Source organism: Triticum dicoccoides, chromosome 2A (assembly GCF_002162155.2).
Source record: "Triticum dicoccoides isolate Atlit2015 ecotype Zavitan chromosome 2A, WEW_v2.0, whole genome shotgun sequence".
In the NCBI taxonomy this organism is placed as follows: Eukaryota; Viridiplantae; Streptophyta; class Magnoliopsida; order Poales; family Poaceae; genus Triticum; species Triticum dicoccoides.
Genome location: NC_041382.1, coordinates 733,224,981 through 733,241,184, shown reverse-complemented (window position 1 = coordinate 733,241,184; position 16,204 = coordinate 733,224,981). Strand labels below are relative to the sequence as shown.

At 40.5% G+C, this 16,204-nt stretch overlaps 1 protein-coding gene across 1 annotated transcript; it reads right to left on the bottom strand.

Annotated features, from left to right (window-relative positions):
* Positions 1–1,947: 1,947 nt before the first annotated feature.
* On the bottom strand, positions 1,948–7,759 carry LOC119356754 (ribulose bisphosphate carboxylase/oxygenase activase, chloroplastic-like). Its single transcript, XM_037623734.1, has 12 exons — positions 7,314–7,759; positions 6,853–6,938; positions 6,724–6,733; positions 6,041–6,103; positions 5,805–5,918; positions 5,319–5,380; positions 4,642–4,696; positions 4,194–4,395; positions 3,767–3,873; positions 3,060–3,115; positions 2,508–2,600; positions 1,948–2,349 (listed from the first exon to the last, which is right to left on the bottom strand). The coding sequence occupies exons 1-12, from the start codon at positions 7,687–7,689 to the stop codon at positions 2,242–2,244; spliced, it is 1,332 nt and encodes a 443-aa protein (XP_037479631.1). The 5' UTR covers positions 7,690–7,759; the 3' UTR covers positions 1,948–2,241.
* Between the last annotated feature and the right edge of the window lie 8,445 nt (positions 7,760–16,204).

Below are 16,204 nucleotides of genomic sequence, written 5' to 3'. Positions count from 1 at the left end.
AGAACAAAAAAAGTTATGCACAAAAACCATATTACTACTAAGCACGGAGTTGACGAGGATATATGTGAACCAACTTTATCCCAGTATTTCATTCCCACATAATTAAATTCATCTGTAATATGTTTCAAAAGGCCCTCATGTTTTCAATATCATATACTCCCTCTGTCCCAAAATAAATGACTCAACTTTATACTAAGTTTAGTACTTACAAAGTTAGTGCAATTTTGAGTCACTTAGGCCAACTCCACCGCGCGAACCCATTCTGTCTGCGTGTGTCCGTTTGGGGTAAAACGGACGAACCAGACGGCCTAGTGCGCGGACGCAAATGGACTTTTGTCCGTTTATTGTCCGTTTTTGACCCATCCCCGGCCCAAGTTTGCGCTGCTTTTCGGGTGGAACGGACAGCACGCGGACGGGCGGGCCGTCTGCACGTGTCCTCCCCTGGTCCACCCATCGGTGGCACATGGACGCCTTTTTCTATCCGCCCCTCCCTCCCTCCGGCCGCACCCCCTCCACTCTTCTCCACTCTTCCTCTCGCCGCCGCTGCCGCTGCCATTGCAGCTGTGTAGCTCGGACGCGCGCTCGCCCAGCTCCTTCCCCTCGGCGTTCCCGAGCTACCCAACCACGGCCACCTGATTTGCGCACCCGCCGGGCGGATTTGAGGCGGATCCCGTCGGTCTTGAGCTCGCCCGGCTATGGGAGGCCGTGCCGCGCCATGGACTGGCCGCGCACCGAGCCGGAAGGCCCTGCCAGGGCCGCAAGGCCACATGCAGGCAGTGGCTCCTCCTCTAGCCGCTCGGATCTACACCGTCAGTGGTCCGTCGACAGATACACGAATGACGGTCGGCCAGGCTCAGTGCTAGCCCAAAAGCTCGTCGGCGCATCATTGTCACTCATTAAGTGCGACCACTGTCCAAAGAAGGTCGTGCGCCGCGTATCTACAACGTCGGAACATTTCGGATGGGTGTTCATCAAGTGCTTAAACGATGGGGTATGTGCTCTTTTTAGCTTCGGTTTGTGCTCTTAGATTTGACTAATTGTGCTAACTTCAAATTTTATTATGTAGCATGGATGCAAGTTTTGGTATTGGGAAGAAGAGTACATCGATATATTGATAGAATGCAATTTAGTAGATGTTCATGCTCTTTTAGCTAGTATAGAGGCTAGAGATGAGACTAGTGCACTTGTTGCTAGATCAGAGACTAGACACGAGACTAGATGCGAGGAAACAACTTCTACTTCTTTAGACTCGAAGAAAAAAGAAGCACACAAGATCGAGCCTCCTCCGCAGATAAATAAACAATGAATGCATCGAGAAGGCACTAATCCAACTTACAGGAGTAGTTATGGAAGTTGGATATCTTCTAAAATGTATTCTTGTGGTTCTTGTTTTATTTGATCTTACTTTTCTAGTCAAAATTTGATAATGTATTCCTATGTATCAAAAATGGATGATGAAAAAATATTAAGGACTTGCAAAGAAAAAAGTACGCGGCCAGGATACGTCCGCGCGTTAGGCGCACGGCCACCACATCCCAGAAACGGCCCGGACACGACCCCATTGCTTTATCTAAACGGACAGAATCCGGCCAAAACGGACGTCTGTTTGGAGTCATGGCGGTGGAGTTAGCTTTATTTTGGGACGCAGGGATTAAAATTTTGGTCAAAAGCCTAGAGGCATTTATGATTGTTCTTTGGACGCTTGCTCTGAATACGTGGGGCTCGTTTTCTGCGTCAGCCCGCACGAGCCTACCAAGTCAACTGGATGACTTTGGGTTGCCTCAAAAAAAAAAAAACTGGATGGCTTTGGGCAGTGACGCAAGCAATGACGTCGGTGATATCCCTTCTTTCATCAGTCGTACTCGCATATCTGAACTCTGAAGCACTGCATAGACTTCGGCACAGTTCAACCAACAGCAGCAAAGGGAAAGAAAAAAAAAACTGAGATGACATTTGCAACTGTATTATATTTTCATATGCTTTTTTACAATATGTTACTCCCTCCTTTTCAAAATAAGTGTCGTGGTTTTAGCAGCAAAGCGAAACAAATAGAAGAAACTGAGGTGACATTTACTAACGGAGGGAGTATATAGTTGCACATGCAGCTCATCCGCAGAGAGACACGGGCAAAATGTGGGAGGGCCAGCATAATTTACAGAAAATTGAAAGTAACAAGAATACTTGGCTTGGGCTGATGTAGGCTACTAGAGTAGCTTTTTGTACTGTCTTCTGCGCTTCGAACTAGTCATCTAAGTTCTTCATATATTCTTTCGACAAGTTCGAATTCATTACGAATGCTTGCTCTTCTACCAGAGAGTTCCCTGACTGAATCAATGCATCCAGTGTTGGCTGATGAAAACATAAATCGCATCAGGGTGTTAGACAGAGATTGGTTTCTTAACGGAGGAAGGAACAGCCAATCCAACCACGGTGATATTGAAAGAACTGACACGAGAATGGCACAAAAAAATCCTGTTGGTGCATTGCTTGAAATGAAATGTAAATACCTTCGGAGGGACAAATGTTGGAAGCTTCTCTCTGTTCTTCCGCTTGAGAAGCTTTTCACCTAGTTGCTCATAACCACCAATGTCATTTACCCACTGCAACACAATGGGGAAAATGAAAAATATTATTTAGCCATTTCTAGAGAACAGTTTCAAAGCATGATACATCATTTAATTAGGTAGTTTCTGAAGAATATTTTCAGAAGATACACCAAAGGCACATTTGGAGATGCCATCTCGAAATACTCCCTCTGTCCCATAATATAAGAGCGTTTTTGACACTACACAAAACGCTCTTATATTATGAGACGGAGGGAGCACTTGAGTTGTTGCATACCCAACATGACTCTCGTCTACTTCAATGAAAAACAAGTATGTGCATCAACTCTAATAAATGGGAGCATGTTCTGCAGCCTGAAACTTTATAAAGACAACCCTTTTGCACACAGACAACAGGAGGTGGAAACATTTTCTAAAATCGACTATAAGAATATTACAATGGATCTCTTCATATTATGAGAACTCATAACAGATGCCATAAATCAAATTAAGTACCTGCAAGATAGCCTGGTCATATGTCCTGGATCTCAAAGCTCCATAAAAGTCGAGAGCTGCAACAAGTTTAAGTCGTACTTGAATAAGTTTTTCAAATGTAGAAGCGAAAATATGTATGAACTTCCCACAGAAAGAAAGAATAATGAAGCTAGGTAAAACGCAATTTCAACCAATAACTACACAACTCACACAACATAACAGAACTTAAAAAGGAGAAGGGGGTATTTTTTCACACAATAATAGTTCCGCTATAATCTAAAGACTAGTGGATCATCATAACAAAACCTAATTGCTCGCTGTACAGATTCTAGACTGACTACCAGGGCCACTCTGCAACCTATTTTTTGTGATATAAGCGAATTACATGATTCATAAGTACCAAAATCTTTCTCCTTCCCTTGTATGCTCACATCCCATGGCTATGAGAACATACGAAAATAATCATTTTTCCCAAAGACGTCCAATTTTTTAAAACAACAAAAAATATTGCTACGGTTATTAATGCATTAAAGAACCGAAGACTGATCATTCTTATGTCTATGTGAAAAAAAAAATCGTTTATCAAGCCCTAACTTATATGTTAGCAAACAGCAAGGCAAATATTTGAAGCACAAAATAACGTGGGTGACCTTAGCACTGCATATTCCACTACCAGATAAGCCTCATATGCTGCAAACTAGAAGTTACAGTTTTGGTGAAACGAGTACCTTGATTTGGAAATGTATCTACAATGCTTGAAACTTCTTCAAAAGATAACCCATCCTTTGTATACATACGGTGAACAATGTTAATTATATCTTCACGGGTGGGCTGCCTGTTAAGCATAAATGGTCACACATCAAGTACCAAGGTTCAAAATATCCCTAGTTGGTGTATGGAAGTAGCATGAAACTACATATAATTAACAGAAAAGACTGAAAGAATATCAAATCGGTGGTAATCTTCAAACCAAGACAATCTCTGAAATAGAGAGTTGAATAAAGAAACAATTTACTTTTTGTAGTGTTAAGTAATGCCAAGAAGAACATAGCCTACGTGGACGATAGTACACAAAGTTATAACGAAAATGAAATAGCGCAGTTCAAAATTTTCAGTTTGTCAACAAGATTGCTTCAGACGCAGGGACAAACATACCAGTAGAACTTTTCCATCCTCCCATCACGAATCAAAGGAGCATATAGTGTTGAAAAATCATTTCCAGTTGCTATTATTGGAATTCTATGTGTTATATCAGATTCTCTCCATTTCTGACCGATACTAACCCTGTTAGGATTATCTGCCAAGTTCATCAATGTTCCAACCACGATTTGATTATTGACCGTCATTTGTGTGTGTCCTGGCAACAACAGTAACATATAGTAAGTAAGGTTTTTCCTACTATATATGTTGATATGTTTGAAAGATAAACTCTAATATTAATCAATCACGTACAAATAAGGTTTTTTTTTGCAAAAAAAAACTTTGCACACAAAGAATAAATCAAGTATCATAGCTCCTGATGAAAAATCATAATCATAAAAATAGACATCCAGATTCGGCATAATCAACAATCCCATCAAAGTATGCTCAATAAATGGCTTACCAAATCTTCCAAGACCAGCATCTAGGTCATTGATCATCAAACAGCTCATTTTCCCCTATACCATCAAAAACTTGTGAAACATGATCTTGTAAGGAAAAAAATATCACAGGAATCATTGGCAACATTAGCGTAATAATTCAGTAGTGGTACAGAAGAGTAAATCACTACGGAGCACGTGAGATTCTCAGCAGAAGTAAGCCTCAAGCCATGGAAACATTTTTATCATCGCAAGATATAAACACATTGAAGTAGACGATGGAACACTTTATTATTAAGATTATAAAAGAGTAACAAGTACCATCTTTGGTAGTTCAGGGCCTTCTCACTATCACAACAATCTTGGGCTAGCAGTTTTTATCTAAATAGTTTTTATTATTTCAATCGGGGAATCACTGGGTAGCTCAATAGTAGGACACATGATGGTGCTACCAAGCAACCCAGGACTGAATCCCACCTTCCTCATAAGAATATATTGGGGGTGCTAGTGCCCCTGGGCCTCTTATTTTTTCTAGTTTGGACTAAACGTCAACATATGTAAATGATCAACTACTGTATGTTGATGCATAAGTTTACAAATTATTAAAAATACTATTCTCTTGCATGCTCACTAGTCACTTCTCAGAAAACTGAATCTGAAAGCAGGTTATGAAATTGAGTAGCTGAATACACCTTCTTACTTGGTTTTGAACTACTTGAGAGGCCGTTCTGTATCGATCACGTATAAGCCTTCCAGGTTCTCCTGCAATACGAGCAGAAAAAAAATCTGAGCAACTAACCATCCCCTATCATAACTATCATAACTGCAAAAGAGCAAGCAATTCCTATTTTGTCTATGGACTAGATCTGGCAGAACATAGTAGCGACTTGACTTTGGAGCAGACTTTAGGAACTGATAATTCCTTTCATAACTAATATAAGCAGACCTTTCATTGAGCAAGGTAAAACTTAACCAATCTGAACAGACATGCTAGTTTTTTTTTCTGAAAATAAGCAAGAAACTCGATTGCAAATTCGTCCCAGGCTGGCTTTCAGCACTAGAAAAGTGCCCCAAGCACTAAGGTGGGTCGCAGTTTTTAATCTGAACACTAGCAATCTGGGAAACATAAACATATGTCAGAGTAAATAAAGCATACAAGCATAAAATAGTTCCGCTGTTTCTTGACCTGCTCTCTCAGATTCGAGTTCTCCAGCAGACATAATAACAGGCTCAACACCCATTGCTTTAAATATAAGTTCAGTCTGGAATGTTTTCCCTTGCCCCTTGCCACCCCAGACACCTGCATGGCACAATATTGCTCAAGATCATTAAATGGTAAAGCATGACACTGAATCACACTACACGTTTATTTTTTCATATTACACCCACGCACACAGAAACAAAAGAAGTAGAGTATTCTACCAAGTATAAGCGGAATCTTGATATTAAGATTATTTGCAAGGAAGTTCTTTACAATGTGGACCGCTGCAAACAATAAACACTCCTTTAGAACATGTGCCTGGAGAAAAGGATAAAAAAGAAGTGTTAAGCACATGTCGGCCACTTCTGAAGTTGTACGAAATACTGTCGCTCGACTCTTGAAATATCATGCAGAAGTCAAAAATGGATGTTTCATTGTTTTGGGACTTCTAAACATTTAGCTCTCAGGAGCCTAGATATTAAGTAGGATGAGGTTAGCAGAGTCACTACTACTGTGCATGTACGATTTGGTGATATTTCATCCGCTGTGCACATTGTATGCCATTATTTTACAGTTCAACTAAAACGCATCAGCCTAGTGAGTTGATTACTGTATGTTGATCATTCATAGATACCAATAAAGGTACATTCGGTTATTGCCACACCCTTGCATAAGAGCATACTGAAAAGGCTGTGTAAAGTTGGTAACCTCTCTCCCCCGAAAAAGAAGTTAGTAACCAGACCATTGACAGCTTTGAACTGTTGAGTTTTACGTCTACTATAAGGATACTCCAATACACAATGTATATGTAGATTCAGATTCAAATGAAATGCATTCTGTGAAATGTTGAGGTTGTAATACCTGATTATAAGAATGCTGACTTCCTTGTACATTAAATGCTTACCAACTTTATCCTGTAATACAACGAATCTGCAGTGTCAAATCTCCGCCAATCAGATACTGACATAACAGCACAGACGAAGATGAATTAAGCAAACCAGAGCAGCTGTATATGAATTAAAAACAAACTCACGAGGAAGGCAGGCGCGATGTAGTAATCTCCCTGCAGATACTCAAATTTCCTCGTCGCCTTCTGGCGGTAATCGAACACGATATCGGCTGCAGCCACATTCCACGAGGAATTTGTCAGAACATAGAATTAGAAAATCTGGCTCTTCAGTTAAAAAAAGAACTGAAATTATCAGGCTCTTCAATTCCAGTCGTTATTTTGCTGACTGCTGAACTACACAGAAATGTACTGTTCTGAATTATGACAAGTGAGCAGATCACAGAGAGCCTATCTAAACGGATGCATAACTAGTACTCCCTCCATTCCGAATTACTTGTCGCAGGTATGGATGTATCTAGATATATTTTAGTTTTAGATACATCCATTTCTGCGACGAGTAATTTGTTGGAACGGAGGGAGTACGTGGTACATTTTCTCAAATGGCTTGACTGGATGGTGGAGCAATGGGGCACTGGGGAGCATACAGTCTCTTCCGAGGAATTTGCCGACGAAGAGGTCGTCGACGATGCCGCTGCGGGCGCCGACGGCGATGTTCATGTTGTCGGCCTCCTTCCCGAGGCGGTAGAGGTAGTCGTCGCCCTGACCATCCGTGGCCTCCCACGAGGACTGCTTCGAAAGCCTCCTCCCGCGCCCCTCCTCCCCATCCTCCGCCTCCTCCTCGCCGCCGGCGGTGGGCTGGGGAGAAGCAGAGGAGGAGGAGCAGAGAACGGACGGGAAGGCGGGGCAGATGCGTCCTCGGTTGGGGGTTCTGAGGTTGAAGCAGCCGGGGCTGGGGCGAGCGGGGAGGAGGATGTGGTGGCGGTGGCAGTGCGAAGCGGCGGCGAGGGAGGTGGCGGCCATGGCGGGGAACGCTGCGCCGCGTGTGTGATCGGGGGCTGTTTGCGGGTGGCCCCGTACGGCGAGGGCCGCTGGGGCCTTATCGGCAACGGTCGCTCAGGAATACGTCAGTAAATACCCAAAAACCATGTAATCTATCTATATCTATATCTATACCAATTAGTGAACATGTCCGTGCGTTGCTACGGAAGAATAAACACGACTCAAAACCCCTTCATAAATGCACGTTATCTATTTTAACATAGCGCCTCATCCATGTTATTGCTTATTCTCTTTCATGCCTTCATCAACCATGATCGTGGTGTCCATCTGATCACATTGCGTCCGAATATGGCCAATCCCAAGCTGACGATCTCCGCCACTGCCTAAACCATAAACCCACTCACACTTTTCTTTTGCAAATAAAACCCACTTACACTTGCGACTGAACCACACCACCACAAGTGAATTTCTAATTGTTTTAAAACTAATCTCGGTGAGTTGGACGTGACGTCCGCCTGCTACAATTCACAAAATAAATTAAAATGCATGAACGATTTCTAAAAATTACACAACATTTTTCAAAAGGCAAAACATTTTAAATAACACATAACACAAAAACGTATGAAAATATTAATTCTAATCGTATACTCCTTTCCATCCTAGCAAGAATCTTTCGCTTAATTTCTTTCCTTCCCGACATAAGAGTGTTATTCTATTTCTTAATTCATTTCCTTCCTTAGGCAGGCCTGATATTATTCCTCTTAATTTCATTCCTTTCTTAGGCACACGTCAGATTGTTATTTCTGTTAATTGCTTTCCTTTCAGATTTTTTATTTTCATTAATTGCTCCTTTCCTTCCTTCGGGCCGCTAGATTTTTCTCTCTTCTCATATTTCTTTCCTAGGCACATCTTTTCCTTCCTTAGGCAGACACACGAATTTTTATTTCCCTTAATTGTTGCTTTCCTTCCTTCGGGCCGCCAGATTTTTCCTTCTTCTCATATTTGAGCGCAATCGGGACCTATGCTTTGATTCTTGAGGAGGCTTACTAATTTCAATTCATAGATGAATATAAATTGGTGGGGTTAGTTGCAAGAAAGCGAGGTGGGACTAATTAATAGATGGATGAATCCTATCTTATACACACAATCATTAGGTGGCTTGGTTCACCATAAGCTTCAAAATTTGATGTTGGTCGGGAGTTCCATCCTTTATGGCAGCGTATTTTTTTTGTCTCGGGTCGCATGTATTTCCTGAGCTGCCACGGCAGCCGACCCATATAACAGTGGGCTGAGGCCCAGACTTGCTCGCGAATTATTACGTACGACCGGACGAAAATTAAGGAGCGAGGTGAACAGACGAAAATTTAGTACCACTTTGAATATGTTTTAAATTCAAATTGAAAGTGTAAAATCACGGCAAGAAGCGTATTGTGACAGTGAACCCACGGAGTCAATTCGTGCTTTATTATTATAGCAAAAGGGCCCGTGCGTTGCAACGGCAAAAAAACTATAATCTTCAATGGCCATGACCACATTTTGCTGCATCACCAAGATACATTATCACTCTCAGTTTTATGAAATGATGAACATTTTTTCTAAACTCGTGAACATTTTTCAAATTTTTAGACAATTATACAAATTTTTGTACTTTTTCTAAAATAAAGAACATTTTTTGAATTCTTGAAGATTTTATGCTATTTGCAAAATAATAATAATTTGTGAGCATGTTTTAAAACAATTTTCTTTAATCGACGAACATTTCTATAATCGAAGAACATTTTTAGGAAATTTGTGAAATATTTTTCGAAATTCATGGACATTTTTTTGATTTAACGAACATATTTTGAAATTCATGATCATTTTTGAATCAGTGAACATTTTATGAATGAATAAATTGTTTTTGAAGTCATGAACGTTTTTTGTTCAATTTCATTAACATTTTCTAATACACGAACTTTTTAGCAAACATTTTTTTTACCAAATCACAAACATTTTTTAATCTACAAACAATTTATGATTTATTAAAAGATTATTGCTAAATTCTCGTTTTCTAAAATTTCCAGATTTTTTTGCTATCCCAAATTATTAAAAGTAGAAAAATTGAAAACAATAAAATAAAATAAATAAATAAAAACAAACTTTAAAAAACAGGCCGCCTGGACATAGGCGGCCCATACAGGCGTGCGGCGTCTTCTTCCAGCGCACAGAGCGCAGTATACGTGGTCCTTACTGCATGGGCCGGCATAGGCAGGGGATTCCCTTGTGTAAAACCTTCTTTTATCACTTATGCTCCATCCGTTTCTAAATATAAGTCTTTTTGGAGATTGCAATATAGACTACGTATGAAGTAAAATAATTTAATCTACATTTTAAAATACATATATATACATCCGTATGTAGTTTGTGGTGGAATTTCTAAAAAGACTTATTATATATAGGAACGGGGGAGTAGGTTGTATTGGTGGGTAATATTTTGTAACTTTTGGGGCAATTTCCGTGAGATATCGCCAGACATGTTAGGAGGGCACCGTGGGCGAACGTTACGCGGGCGAACGTGGTAGAGGCCAAGTGGCCCAAGACAGACGATTGGTAGAATAGCCTAGCTCAATATGAGGAAACACCATGGACATACGAAATGGGAGGACCAATAATATTATACCTCCATTTATATATTAAAAATAGTATATATGCCTGTGTGTTAGAACGGTAGAAAGAATTGACATAAATTTAGTGAGGATTGTATGTGCAAACATCATGTTCAATGTGCTACAAATTTGGCGCAAATTCAGTAAAGATTATAAGAGCAAAGAAAACATAACGGAAGAAAAAAATGACATGAATTTAGTGAAGATTAAAAAATGCCACATCATTTTTACTCATAAGCATGGCAACCTACCATTGATTCCCCTGCACCTCCTATTAATTAGTTTTTCTTTCTCTTTCTTTTCTTATATCATGATGCCCACATAATTATCGTCCATTTCCTTCCTCTCTCTTTCTCCTTCCTTCTTTATTTCTCATGCAATTTTTTTTTTCTTTTTTGCTAGGCCTACTAATTACTCGTGTGATTAATATGGCGCCCAGATAATTACCATCAATTTTCTTCCTTCTTTGTCATGCAATTATTTTTTTTCCTTTTTTGCTAGGCCTGCTAATTACTCCTGCGATTAATATGGCGCCCAGATAATTACCATCAATTTTCTTCCTTCTTTATTTCTTATTCAATACATATTACCTTTCTTGCCGGCTCTACATAATTACCATCTTCCTTCTTTATTTCTTATGCAAAGAATGTCTATTTCCTTTCTTTATTTCTTTGCTTAATTTCCAAAGCAGCTTCTCGATGCCTGACAACCTAAAAACGTATATAAACTGGTAAAAATTAATGTTAAATAGCAAGGTGGGACTATTTGATAAGTAAAAAAATATGAAAAAAACTTCCAGCCTGGTCCCTTGTCCGTCAAGACCGTGCCCATTTATCTCGGCCCGAGTACGCCTGTCTTTATTCTTAAGGTTCCAGACGCCCTAATTAGCAAGCTTAGGAGCCTAGCCTAAGTCGTCTGCTGCGCTGCAACCAACATGGGAGACCAGGGATCAAATCCCAACGCTGCCACCATTTTTTCTCTAATTTCTTTTAATTCAAACACACGCACATACAGCCAGATATAGAAAACGACGGTGAACCAGCCTACGACGGACACAATTCAGCATGCAGGCCCAGCCGAGGCCCAGTTTAGCGAATCAGCCGAGGCCCAGTACGGGAAAACAAAAACCAGACGCATCTAAACAGATATAACGAAAATTTAGTACCACCTCGAATATGTTTTAAATTCAAACTGAAAGCGTAAAATCACGGGAAGAAGCGTATTATGACGGTGAACCCACGGAGTCAATCCGTGCTTTATTATTAGGGATAGATTATTATATTATTATTATTATTATTATTATTATTATTATTATTATTATTATTATTATTATTATTATTATTATTAGGGAAAGATATAAAAAGATTCAAATGGACATATCCAAACCATCTCGACCGTCAAATCATGTTATCTAGCGGTTCAAATCGCTCCAATGTTGAACACCAAACACGTTTAACACTCTAATTACCCACCACTGCCATTGGTTATAAATATGTTTTGACTCAATGCTATCCCTTGAAATCTGCCATGTAATTAATATCCTACAATTCCCGTGAAAAAGTAATTGATATCTTACCAAATACCAACGTGCAACAAATATATCTTACCTAATATAACGTGCAACTAATATCCTACCTACTATAAACGTGCACATACATTATTACTAGTTCTATAAGCAAAGCAGATGAGGCAACAAAGAACCTAATCTCATTGACTCCATCAGAAGATTCCTATGATCTGTCTTTTACATATAAGTTATTGGAGGTATGTTTCAAAAAAGTTACTTGGGTCAGACTTACCACAATGTTTATATGAAAGTTATTAGGTCTACAATCTGTAAAATATCATGTTATTTACATAGAAGTTATCAATATTATTCTCGCAAAAAATCAAAGCGTGTACGAAGACATGAGTTCACCTTCACTACTTGAAATGCAACGTCATCAAAGAGTCATGCCTCACGGTCACCGATCTTCCTCTACCACATACTCCCTCCGTTTCTATTTAGTCCGTGTATTAGCTTTGTTAAAAGTCAATCTTTATAAACTTTGACCAATTTTATAAAAAATATTAACATAAGCAATAACAAATCAACACAATTAGATTTATTATTGAATGTACTTTCACATCATATAGATTTCTTATGATAAATGTTTATAATTTTTTTATAAACTTGGTCAAATTTTATGAAATTTGACTTCAGTCAACTCTAATATGCAAATTAAATAAAAACGGAGGGAGTAAATAGCAATGACCATGAGAGTGTTTATGAAAACAACAACACGTGATACAACATGAAATTCCAAGAAAAATATTTCTTTTGCTGCTACAGTGGTGAAGAAGATTGAAATATCATGTTACCATTAATTAGACAGCAACTTACAATGGTTGATTCCACGTCGATTAAATCGTGAAGTCAAACAGGACAGCGAGGACCACACGCGAGTGCAGGATGTCAGATGGACGGTGATGAGGGTGTTCGGATATGTTGCAAAATTCTGATCAGTCGGAAATTAGTTTTCTCGTTACACTATATTACAAAAAGTTAGACATGATTCTATTTCGCTTTAAACACTGGATTTCTCATGTGTCGAGGGCATGTAGTGACGGCAATGGCCCCATACCCGCTAAACCCGTAGGATTTCACCTACGTATAATAAAGCACGGATTGACTTTATCGGGTTTACCGTCACCTATGCTTTCTTCTCATGTAATAATACGCTTTTATAATTTGTATGGACAAAATCGTAATATAAACAAGGTGGTACTAATTTGACTTCCGCACATCCTTGTGGAAGTTTTCGTAAGTCGTTGGAGAAAAATTCATCCATCGCTGTCCCAACGAAGCCCAATATGCCTCAACCGGCTAGCATGGGCCTCAGCCCATCCAACAAATCTTCTGGCAACATCCGCCCCCGCCCCTCCGCCGCGCGCTGCCACCGCAGGCTCCGCCCCTCCGCCGTGCGCCGCCCCCATCGACGACACCCGACGCCGGCGCCGCACCTTCCTCCAACTCATTTCTCTCCTCCTCCTCAGTCGCTGCCCCTCCCTCTCCCCCGCCTAACACCCCAAGCCCCCAACCCTCTCCCTCCGCGGCCTACCTAGACAGCAAGAGGATGCGTGCTCCCATGTCCAGGCTGCTGCGGATTCGGTGCGGTCGCAGCTGCAATGGCAGAATGGCACCGACGGGGGCTGCTAACAGGCACATTCGACACGCCACCTCGTGCCCCTCGTCAGCCACTGCATCGTCCGCATGCTCATCTACACGTTCGTTCCGATGGCATGGGCGACGAGGCTGCACATCGCACTCGGGGTGGCGAAGGTGGTCCGCGTCACTGGCGCCTCGGGCAACATCACGGCATGGCTCGTGAAGCTCCTCTGTCGCGGCTACACCGTCCCCGCCACCGCCAGTGACACCGGTACCCATCCCTTCACCCCCCGGGCTTTCTTTTTATCCCTGAACGGGATCCATAAATTCAATGAAGGATCGGGTGTTTGGTTAATCCCGCTAGCCAGATTTTATTCAGGTTGTTGTTTCTTCAGCATATAACGTCTTAAATAGGACTACATATATTGTTAAAAAGTGTGTGATGATTGTCAGACAACCTTTGAATATCCGTCAAAGACTTCACATATAAAGTGGAGGATGTGATTCATTCCTTACAATATGGGCTGCGGATCAAATTCCCAGAACTTTTTTTACTGTGATATTTCCACTTAATTATATTATATGTAATGTGTGATATTTATTAAACAGATGAGAAACATTTTTGTTTGATTTGGGGACTCAGTTCATTTGTGGATTTTGTAGAGGTAACCATCATGTACGTCAAAGTTTCACTCAAACTACAATCAATCTGAAAAAGGCCACGATTTAATCTTGCCTCTCATCAATCACTCTCTTCCCCAATCTTTTAATATCTTCCGATTTTAATTTCCAACCACCCTGCAAGCTGCAATATAACATCCTTTTTCATGTCAATTAGTAAATTAATCTCATGATTTAAGCGGATCAGCCGCCCGCTGAGACTTCCAACTAAAGAAACTGGAGCAGTGGTGCAAGACTTTTCTCTAGCCGTCGTATTTCTCTCATGAACACCCAACCAGCTTGGTCCAATGATCAATCCCTATTGTTTGAACAAAAAGCCGATGTGTACATGTGTAAATCTATGAGCGCTACTCTGTACGCGAGAGACAAGCCACTTTGACCATGGAAACAAGCCGAGTTTGTTTATATTTTTATGTACACAGACATAATGTTGTATCTTACATTGTTGCTTTGAACATATGCTAAATTTCTTTAGTTGGAAGGGGGTAATCCTCCTTTTCAAAAAATATGCTAAATTTCTTATTATATCAAACCGTTCTTCCTTTCACCATACAGATAAGGTACAATAATGCCTGCACTATTAATATGTTCCCCATATATGTGGCATTTAACATGATGAAAATTTCTCAAGATTTCTCAAATCATGTCTAATAGAGTACTGTTTAGTTCCAGGTTTTAAATTGTCCGTGATACAATTAGTTGCATGGAGTACTTGAGTTACACAAGAGGTTTCTTAATTACATGGTTCCTGATGCCTGGCCAAAAGGCACCGGACTGATGCACAGGAAACAATTCATATGAAGTTTTTCCTTGTTATTCTAACTATGGACGTGTGCTACCTCTTGAGCACTGCGTTGGATTTCCTTGAAGAGGAAAGGATGATGCAGCAAAGTAGCGTAAGTATTTCCCTCAGTTTTTGAGAACCAAGGTATCAATCCAGTAGGAGGCTACGCGCGAGTCCCTCGTACCTGCACAAAACAAATAACTCCTCACAACCAACGCAATAAGGGGTTGTCAATCTCTTCACGGTCACATACGAGAGTGAGATCTGATAGATATGATAGGATAATATTTTTGGTATTTTTGTGATAGAGATGCAAAGTAAAATAAAAACAAAGTAAAAAGCAAAGGAAATAACTAAGTATTGGAAGATTAATATGATGAAGATAGACCCGGGGGCCATAGGTTTCACTAGTGGCTTCTCTCAAGAGCATAAATATTTTACGGTGGGTGAATGAATTACTGTTGAGCAATTGACAGAATTGAGCATAGTTATGAGAATATCTAGGTATGATCATGTATATAGGCATCACGTCCGAGACAAGTAGACCGACTCCTGCCTGCATCTACTACTATTACTCTACTCATCGACCGCTATCCAGCATGCATCTAGAGTATTAAGTTCATGAAAACAGATTAACGCCTTAAGCAAGATGACATGATGTAGAGGGATAAATTCATGCAATATGATAAAAACCCCATCTTGTTATCCTCGATGGCAACAATACAATACGTGCCTTGCTGCCCCTACTGTCACTGGGAAAGGACGCCGCAAGGTTGAACCCAAAGCTAAGCACTTCTCCCATTGCAAGAAAGATCAATCTAGTAGGCCAAACCAAACTGATAATTCGAATAGACTTGCAAAGATAACCAATCATACATAAAAGAATTCAGAGAAGATTCAAATATTGTTCATAGATAACTTTGATCATAAACCCACAATTCATCGGTCTCAACAAACACACCACAAAAAGAAGATCACATCGAATAGATCTCCACAAGAGAGGGGGAGAATATTGTATTGAGATCCAAAAAGAGAGAAGAAGCCATCTAGCTAATAACTATGGACCCGAAGGTCTGAGGTAAACTACTCACACTTGATGTAGAAGCCCTCCGTGATGGATGCCCCCTCCGGCGGAGCTCCGGAACAGGTCCCAAGATGGGATCTCGTGGATACAGAAAGTTACGGCGATGGAATTAGGGTTTGGGCTCTGTATTTGATCGTTTGGGGGTACGTAGGTATATATAGGAGGAAGGAGAACGTCGGTGGAGCAACAGGGGG